Source organism: Zootoca vivipara, chromosome 6 (genome assembly GCF_965207765.1).
Source record: "Zootoca vivipara chromosome 6, rZooViv2.hap1.1, whole genome shotgun sequence".
Taxonomy (NCBI): Eukaryota; Metazoa; Chordata; class Lepidosauria; order Squamata; family Lacertidae; genus Zootoca; species Zootoca vivipara.
In genome coordinates, this window is record NC_142589.1 from 2108435 (window position 1) to 2118469 (window position 10035).

Consider the following 10035-nt stretch of genomic DNA (forward strand, 5'->3'; position numbering starts at 1 on the left):
TGCATCTCTGGTGCCAACTGATGGAGGGGTCGTGGCGCGCCAGCCAGCTCATGCCCAAGACGATGGGGGGGTCTGAGATGGTGGTGACGTTGAATGCCAGTGTCTCTGAGTGCCTTCCCACCGTCATTCTCATGGGGGGGGTTTGATGAGTGATGGCCCCCCCCAGCAGCTCTCTGCCGTCAATGGTTGCCACGTGAAGGGGAAAATCCAGCTGCAGAAGCTGGATCTGGTGCTCTTCTGCAAAGTTTCTCGAGAAGAAGTTCGCTGAGGCACCACTGTCAATTAAGGCAAGGACTGTCAGGGGATAGCCATTTGGGAGCGTTAGCGTGACTTCTAGAACCACTCCTGCTCTGGGAGGGGTGGGCTGGCTCTGCTCCTCTCTGTGCGGGTGGGTGGGCTGGGGCTGTTGTCTGCTGACTGTGCCTGGCTGCTGCCCCTTGTCTCCTGCAGCCAGGCTTTCCCGTTTCCCTGCTGTGGTGCTGCGTCAGTGGGGGAGGGCACCACCGTTCCCGCCCTTCCTTGCCACTCCCTGCGATGTGGGCAGTCTCTGACGAGATGCTGGGGGGAGTTGCAGAGAAAGCAATTCCCGCCCTTTCCCTCCTTGCGTCTTGGCGCCGCTGGGGTTTGAAAAGCCCGCGCGCGCGCGCTATCAATCTGCATGGGTTCCTGGTCCTGGCTGGCCCCAGGCGTGGCTTGAAAGGGTTGGTGGGGGAGTGGTTTCTCCTGCGACCGTGGGAACCAAGCCCGCTTTGCGCGCGTTGCTTGTTTGTCGCTCCACCGGGATTCCTGTCTCACCCCCACCGCCAGAGCCGCTTTGCTCAGCTGATCCATATCACTGGGCTTTGGACCTCTCGAGAGCTCATCCTTCACCTCCTCATGCAACCCCAAGTAGAACGCCGCTTGCATTGGGGGGGACCCCAGTTCCCACCCCAATCTGTGCACCAGCATGGTGAATTTCGCCCAATACGCGCGAACTGTCATATTTCCTTGGCGTAAATTATGAAGTTCCTCCTTAGTCTGGTCCATATGACTATCGGACGAATACATCGTTTTCAAACCTTCTAGAAATAGTTTGACATTCTTCATGCAAGGATTCCTTGTTGCAATTAACGGTCTTAGCCACTCCCTGGCTGCCCCGGTAAGGTGCTCCACAATAAACGCTACTCTGTGCTCATCATCAGGGAACTCATCGTGGTGCAGCTCAAGAGCATACACAATCTCAGTCTCAAAGCCTTGAAATTCCTTCGGGTCTCCATTGAACTTGCTAACTAGGGTCCCAGCTCTCCTTCCTGGCAGCACTTGGACTTGGGGTGCCCCTCCCGCCTTGTTTTTCTCTGCATCCAGCTTGTTTTGGAGGTCTACCGCCACCGCCCTTAATTGCTGCTCTTTTTCCTGAAGCTCTCTCACCTGTTCCGCAAGTTGTAGCCGGTCGTCCTGGACCTTCTTAGTCTCCTCTTTAGCTGCCTTCAATTCTCCCTGCGCCTGCAGCGACAGCTGCTGCAGTTCTAGCTGGGCTTGCTCCGCGATCTGCCGCCACTTCTCCGCCTCTGACACGCTCATCCCGGCAACTCCAAAGTAGCCCAAAAATGATTAGGAGGTTGCTGTCACGGTGGCCGGAGTGGACTACTTCAGAGTAACGACGCCACGCAGCTCTGCATTTTATTCTTTTATTGGTGCTGCGTATTTACAGTGCTCAAGTCATTGCTATTTACACGGAGTGATGTGGTCAGTCGGTTTCAGAACCTCCTAATGGCTTTTGGCGCGTCTTTCTCCAACACAAAAGCTTTGGCAGACCCATCCTCTTGCCCCTCCTCTTCCTGCGTAATTCTGGAGTTGGGGGGATGGGTCTTCCCCCCTTGCTTGCCCCTTCCTGTCCCACCTGGGACCCTGGCTCCTCTACCTTGCCTGAGCCTCGGACACGACTTCCTGCTTCCCCACTGGAATCGGAACTCTCCCTGCTTTCCCCTTTGCTCGGGGACGGGCTTGAACTCAGGAGGGGAGGGACTTCGCGATATCCCCTGTCCCTCACACATATGATAACAGATTTTTTGTTTTGGCCACTTCCTGCATGAGCAGAGTCTAGCGCAAAACTAGAATTAGATAGAGGCAGTAGTTCTGCTGTATGCCGTTAGATGGTGCTTTACAAACACTACTGTTTTGCAAAGAGGCAGCGCGCGCATTCTACTAACGCTCACCTCCCCAAGATGCTTTGCGCGCGTCGGCTTCATTTGTGCGCTACTGCGCAGGTACCCTGTCTTCTCCATTCCCCTCCCTCCTCCCTGGCGCGCGCTGCCTCTTTGCAAAACAGTAGTGTTTGTAAACAAAGCGTTGTTTTTCGCGGAAGCTACAGTTCGCGTAGTTAAAAATGGACCGTTGGTTAAAAAGTGGTTCATCTCATTAAGAACTGAAAATTAAAACTAACTGTATACTGATGGAGTACTCTCTTGTAACTGTAAAAAACGTATAAATATAAAATATAAAAAGACTCTTAATTTGGCTCTCACTTTTTAATTTTAGGATTAGGAATTAATGGGGGTCCTTGTCACAATAGCGGCTCGATGAGGGGTCCTCGAGAAAATTTTGTTGGGAACCCCTGGCCTAGCTGATAAGTGTCCTTAAACTGGGAGGACACCACTTTCCTGCCAGGATGGAGAAATGGGTATTGATGCCACGGACCTCATTTTTGCACAGCTGGTATGTCTGCTGCACCAAGGTAGGAGTTTACACATGTTGGCATGAGGCCGCAGAAGGTTGCCTATGGGCAAATAGACTCCCTGGCCTGATAAAGGTTCCCTAACCCTGTGATTGGCGTGCTCTGGTCCATGGGGTCACGAAGAGTCGGACACGACTAAACGACTAAACAACAACAACCCTGTGACACAGTTTCCGAATAAGGTTGCCACCTTTTTTGCATGCGAGGCAAAAGTTCAACACTTCCCAACCTGGGAAAGGGTGAAGGAAAGCTTTGCAGGTGAATTGCGGTTCAAGGACCCGCCCCCTGCAAGAAATAAAGACACAGTGACACATGGATTTGAGTTAATGGGTAAAATAAGGCCACAACTTTATTGGTTAGAACAAGTGAGAGGTATTGGCTTAGGCATTGGACTCATTAGCAAGCGTGACTCCTCCCCGCTCGGCGGGGGGGGGGGGTCATATCAGGTTAACACCCCAAGGGAGGAGCCTGTTGATGCAAATACAACTGAAAGCTCCCCTGGTGTCACCGGGGGTCGTGCCATGGCCCTAGCCACCCGCAGGGCATCGGACAGGATCCACAACCGCCGGATCCCTTAAGGGGATACCCCTATAAGAGGAGGGTTGGATGATGGCCGCAACCAGTCCTCGAACACACCAGACAACTCCATATTCCAATTCCTACCGCCAAATACCGAAGAAGAAGTTGTGACGAATTGCTACGAGGTAGGCGAAAAAACCAAGAGGCCGGTGCCAATTAGCCAATTGGATAAAAAACTCCTACCAGGCCCCTTGGGCAACCAAAGGCGACCAACCGAAGTCCATAGCAAGGTCAAAGCGAACACCCTAAGGGAAGACCTAAAGGGAGGGTGGGTGGGAGATTCGATGAGGAGCAGCAGCAAAAGGGGAGACCTGGAGGCTGCCACGCTCTTTTTGAAGCAGGTAACCCCGCCCACAAGCTGGCCCTATTGGCCAGCCAGGGCCCTGAGCGCGGCAGCAGGTATAGGTGGAGCATGCTCCCCTGCTCGGTGTGGGTCCCGCCCGCAAAGTCCCCCCTCCCTGATCTTGAAAGATGGAAACCCCTCTGTGGCTCTTTGCAGCATTGCCTTAAAGTTCAGCCCCCTCCCCTTCCAGATCTAGCCCTTTTAGCAGCCCTGCCTCCATCTGACCCACAACGTCCTACACTTATCACAGCAAAGCAAACTGCTGGCCCCTCTAGTAAGCCATGGGCTGCCTCCTCCTACATATTTTCAGGTCATGCCCTGTTTTTGCACTGTCTCCCATTTTACAGCTAGGGGAAACTGGGGTGGAAAGGGAGCTGTTTGTTGTGTTTATCACATTTACAGGTATATCCCAGCTTTTTCTACAGGGTGGCATACCCTGTTCTCCTCTTTGTTTAATCCCCTCCGCAATCCAGTGAGGCAGGATAGACTGAGAGGCAGTGACTGGCCAGAGCCCCGTGACCTTTGGGGCCAAGAGCCCTGATCTCCCAACTGGCATCCCATGCAGATTCTGGCCCACGGACGATTTTGCCATAATAAACTTGCTTGTATTTGTGGCACTACTCCTACCGGTAGCTGTCCGTCTGTTTTTTCTGCTGCGAAACCATCGTTCACATGCCTGCCTCTTTGGAGACGTATTGGTGAGGGAGAACCATGGCCTTCCGGAGCAAAGCCTCTCCCTCCCCACCCCACGAATTATTTCTCCAGTGCCACATTTTGGAGCCTTAGCTGCAAGTTCCTCCCTGCTTATAGAAATGCGCTCTGCACGTGCTCTAGGGCAATAGCTTTCCCCCCAGGGGTGAGCTGTTGCATGTAAACCACGTTGTGGGTTGCCTGTTTGTTACCTGTCTGTCTGGGTTGCTTTGGGTTGCGCTGAGCAATGCTCACGAGCCTCTGCTCCTCCTCTTCCCCGCCCAGCCGGGGCGAAGACCTTGTTCCACGCGCACGTGGCAGAGTTGGGTCAGGTGGAGGGGCGTGGTCACACAGGCATCGGCTCCTCCTCCCTTTCCAGCGTCTACATTCATTTCTTCCTTCCTTCATTCCGGGAGCGCTTCAAGCCCACGACGCGGGACAGTGGCTGCAGGCGGCGCGATGAGCTGCGGAGAGTGAGTGTCGTGGGAACGGGACACACGTACAAAGGAAGGGGGAGAGGGGAGCGCAGCCTCTCCCCTTGAGGTCTGCTGGGCGCAGTCTGGAAGGAGGCTCTGCCCATAAATGGAGTCCCATGGAGGCAACTTTTCCCTTCCTAACGTTCCTAACATCCCCAGGGATGCGCTTTGAGATGGATACCTGCTTCGCTGTTCAGATCCTGGCAGCTCCCGTTAGGTCTGGGACAGAGCCCTGGAGTGGAGAGGGAAGCCTTGCTCGGAGACACCTCTGGGCTGACCCTGGGGTCCCGTCGGGGGAAACCAGGGGGGTGGGGTATAAATAAATAACAATCTGAAACATCTGGAGGGCACCAGGCTGGTGAAGGCTGGAACTGAGGCTGCTGAGCCAGATTGGCTACACTGATATTAATAGCACTTTGTGGTATAAATCGAATTAAATGAATAAATTAAGTAATCATCTCAGTATAAGGCAGCTTCCTTTGGGTCACAGGATTGTCTTTCTACTTCAGTGTAAATTGGGGGTTGAGCCCACAAGAGGGGAGAATGGGCAACACTCAAATGCTGGAGGCCTGTTGGAGGGACCTCCTCCAGGTTTTCTTGGTAAAGCCACCCTTAGGAAGAGCCCTGTTTTTGGAGGTGAAAATGTTGCAGGTCTGACCATACAGGTCGGGAGCTGAATTCAATAAAAAAGCATTTGCTCCTTATAAGAGTGAGGGAGGTGGTAGGATTGGTCATGGGGTCGCCAACTTCTCCATGGAACATTGCACCCTGTGTCTTATAAGACCACTTGCAGTGTAGATTTTAGCAGGGAGTCAAGCTTATCTCTGTGCTGCAAAGAGCCTCTTCTGAGTTCTGGGCATCAAGAAATTGCTAAAGGCACAAGAGAAGTAGCCCCTTGAAGTCAGATGGCACTGGGATTCCCTTATTTGGCTGCATGCACATCATAAAGTTAAAGCACCCACCCCAAATAATCCTGGGAACTGTATTTGTTGACGGTGCTGGGAATTATAGCTCTGTGGGAGGTAAGCTACAGTTATCAGGATTTGGGTGTGTGTGTGTGCTTTAAACAGATGTTGTATGTGCAGCCTTAGAGACTGACCATTGATTTTGTTCTGATCTTTAGCCATGGTGCAAGTTGGCTTAACTTTATCAGCTGCTGTCACACTGATGCCTTGGTGTGATCCCTGTTGGCAAAACCCAGGTTCAAATCCCTGCTCCCTGGTTGGCCTTGGGCTAGTGTCTATCTGCCTGCCTGTCTCTCGGCTTAACCTACCACATAGATAAAACAGTGTGAGGCAGCCATATCCACTGCCCTGATCTTCTGGGATGAAACATAGGAATATAGCCTATGTGTCTGAGTGGTCGAGTACCAGCTTGACCAATCCTTGACATCTCCACCTAAAAAATCTAACATGGGTAACTTCCTACTGAAAACCTGTAACTTTCCATACCACAAATATCCAGAAGGTTATTGTTGTTGTTTGTTGCCCTTCTTTTGTTCTGCTGTAGTACACGAGTGCCCTTCCAGACAGCAAGAATGCGATAGCACTGCGGAAGAATTGCAGAACAGATAATAAAGCTGAATGATGTGTGGACAGTCCAATATAAATCCACCATTGATGTGCTATTATTGCATGAGTGGCATCTTGTAGAAGAAGGCTGCAAATCAACAACAACAAATGTCTGGAAGGGGCCCTGAGTGGTTGCAAACTTGCCTTTCTGCTATTTTGGTACTTGTATATCTGTCAGAAGGCTTTTGTGTGCATGCACCAGCCTCCAATCAAAGGTATTGGGAGTGAAATGGATGCTCGCATTCTGTACTACATAATCTGTCTGGAGTTATTCCCCCCCCAAAAAAATATATATATGTATATTAATAATCTCTATGTTGAGCTAATCTCTGATCTCTGATCCTGGCTAGGTGCTTCTACGTGAGTCCCTAACTCCCTCTCTGGCTTCCAGCCTTTTCCAGGTGTTCAGCACGCATGCGATGGTGCCCCGAGCCACCTCCGTTGATCGCGCCATGAGGCTTTGCCTGAGCCACACCCCTCCCATTCGCAAGCTGCTGGATTCCTATGAGGAGCTGCGGGAGGGTCTTGGGCACCAGCCTTTGCGCCCTTGCCTGAACATCTGCCTGGAAGGGGAGAGGCAAGACACCGTCCATGGCAAGAAAAAGAAGAAGGTGGTCTTTGCCGACATGAAGGGCTTTTCACTCACGGCTGTCCACATCATCTCCAAGATTGAGGAGGACCTGTGTGATTTGCACCAAGCTCTGTCTCACCTGACCAACTTCCGGAACAAGCTACGTGGCTCCCGTCCTGAGACAAAAAAATACATGCTGGATTTTCCCCAACCTTCTGCTGATTATTTAGCCTTTCGCAACCACTTGCAAAGCAGCTGTGTGTCTCTGGAGAACTGTGTGATCCAGGAGAAGTCCCTTTCAGGGACCATCAAAGTCAGAAACATCAGCTTTGAGAAGAAAGTGTACATCCGCATCACCTTTGATTCATGGAGGAGCTTCCGTGACATCTGTTGCCAGTACATGCCCAACACATACGGCCTCACCGACACGGATGTCTTCTCCTTTGAGGTGACCCTACCAAAGTCAACAGCTCCTTGTGGGAATATTGAGTTCTGTGTTTCCTTCCACTGTGGCCAGAAAGTCTATTGGGACAACAACCACAGGAAGAATTACAGAATCCGGCCCATAATGGGTCCTTCCCCTCCCAGTGCACACTCCCGTCTGGCAAAGGGCACCTTCATGGCTGGCGAGCCCCTGGGCACCTCTCGCGCTGCCGCTCTGGTCCTCTCTCGCTTGCACACCTGGAGGCGCTCCAATGACCATGCCTACTGGTAGGGATGCTTTGGACTGAGCTCTTTCGGCTGAGCTCCAGATCATCACTCTGACCTATTGCTCTCCTGGTGGCTCTTGCAAAGACCACCTGTGGCCAATGCCACGTGCCGGGTCTATACTTTGGCAGTGTGCAATTTGATCTTCATTTGCAACCAAGCTATAAGCTCTTGAGGTTCATGGAAGAATTGGGGATGGCTGCACCAGAGAGACTTTGACGGCCAGAAGCTGTCCAAATTGGAGGTGCAGGACAAGGAGAAAGCAGGCTCTCCCAATTATTCCACTGCAGATCGGAACTGGACAGTTATCTGGGAGGAAGCTTGCCTGGTTTCATCAGCATGGATTAGAAAAACTGTCTAGAACTCCTCATAGCACCATATTGGTTCTTAGCCCTGCAGGCCATTCTTAGATCAGGAGTGGGGGAGCTTTTTCCTGCATGAGGGCCTAGTTCCCTTCCAGGGAACTTTCCAGGGGATACATGCCATTGGTGGCTGGGGCCAGAAGTGCAATTTCTACATGCCCTCATACAACCCCTTCTGTTGTCCATCCATTGTCATTGCTGCCCTGGGCTCCTTTGGGAGCAATTATTAATAATGTCAAGCAAGTTCAAGGACACATTCCAGCCAGGCAACAACCCTCAAAGAGGGCCAATAGTGGGTGGGGAGAGGGGTTCTGATCTGCAGAGAATCCTGAAGGTCAGAATGAGAGGCTGGGAAGGCCATATTCTGGCCCCGGTCCAAGGATTCTTTGCCCCTGACTTCTGTCTGCCTGTCTCTCTCTCTGACTCCCCATATTGCAATAAAGGTACTGACCTACCTTACAGGGTGGTTATAAGGATTATGCACGTGAAGAGTTTTGCACATCTAATATCTCCAACCCTACATGCACCTACCGGAGAGCAAGTCCCTTTGGCAGGACTGACATCAGGAGTAAGTGTGCATAGGATCTTGTGCTGCATAATGCTAATGTAAATGTCAAATTGTTATTAAATATTGTTCCTGTGTAGACCCTGAGTGATGCTGCCAGTCTGGCGACTGCAACCCATCCCCTTTTCCCTTGAAGTGAGCAACGGGTTAGGAGGTGCTTCTAAGCCATCCTGGGGAAGTGTGCCTTGCTCTCCATGTGACCCTGACTGGATTTGAGCTCCAGCGGCGGGAAGTGCAGCTGAAAGCCCACAAACTGGGGGGTAACTGGGTGTGATGGTAGCAGGTCTCTGTGTTACAACCTGTGTCTTCTGGGAAAGGAGCAGTGGCAGAGAAAGGGGTGCTGAGCCCTTCCCCTGCTTGCTGCAAGCACTGGTGCCAGCAGTCAGTACCAAGTAGGGGCCCCATTGCCAATCTCAGATGCTTCTCCTCCTTACTTTTGATGCCTTGTTTACCTACCTTAACCCAGGGAGTGAGCAGCTATGGCAGAGGGGAGGACAAGGCATGGGAAACATCTGTGTGGCTTTTCCTTTCTCCTCCTCTCTGGGAGGTGAAGCTGACTGGATCCAGAGGGAAGGATCCCAGCGCAGTGATAATAACATCAACCCCAGGTTTAACCCCTGGCATACCCTGGTACAGCTGGGAACTGGCTCCTGCCTGCAACCCTGGGAAGCTGCTACCAGTCATTGTAGACCAGTGCTTCCCAAACGTGGGTCTCCAGCCTGTTTTTGGACTGCAACTCCCATCATCCCTAGCTAGCAGGGGATGATGGGAATTGTCCAAAAGCAGCTGGTGACCCAAGTTTGGGAAACACTGTATGTATACAATAACAAGCTAGATGGACCACTGAGTTATCTATGGTCCTCCTGCAAGGAAGCCCTCAGGCAAGGCAGAAGGCAAAAACCTCTGTACCTGCTATGATCCTGTCACCTGTGCTGAACTAATCTCCTTACCTTATGGTGCCACTATTATTTATGACCTCCCTAGCGGTGCAGCAATAAAGCTGATAGCTAAGCAAGGTCCAGTATGGTTTCACATTGGATTTGGATTCTGGCATTGCCAGGGTTTGGGCTAGATGACCCCTGGGGTCCTTTCCAACTCTACAATTCGATGTCTGTGAGGAAAGGCTACATTTGTGGCTGTTTAGTTGAGCAAGGGGTGACATGAGAGAGACAGAAACAGAGATTTAGATCTTTCATACTCCATTCTTCCAGTCCAAAAGTTCCCAGAGTGGCCCAAGGATTGTCATTTCATAGAATTGCAAAGAGTGGGTTTTCACAGGGAAAGCACAGAGGCAAAACAAACAAACAAACAAACAAACAAACAAACAAAGCACTCTGAGAGGGAGCTTTAAAGCACAGACCTGTGCCTAGAGAAAGTCTGAATGAGCCATCTCTCTGTGATTTGGCGTTTATTCGTGGTGCTTAGAAAGAAGTTGCCCATCCCTCTCTCACTTTACT

The 10035-nt window shown here is 51.5% G+C and overlaps 1 protein-coding gene across 1 annotated transcript; it reads left to right on the forward strand.

Moving 5' to 3' along the window:
• Positions 1–4483: 4483 nt before the first annotated feature.
• On the forward strand, positions 4484–8657 carry LOC118079224 (protein phosphatase 1 regulatory subunit 3C-like). Its single transcript, XM_035103253.3, has 2 exons — positions 4484–4798; positions 6764–8657. The coding sequence occupies exons 1-2, from the start codon at positions 4785–4787 to the stop codon at positions 7656–7658; spliced, it is 909 nt and encodes a 302-aa protein (XP_034959144.3). The 5' UTR covers positions 4484–4784; the 3' UTR covers positions 7659–8657.
• Positions 8658–10035: the final 1378 nt, after the last annotated feature.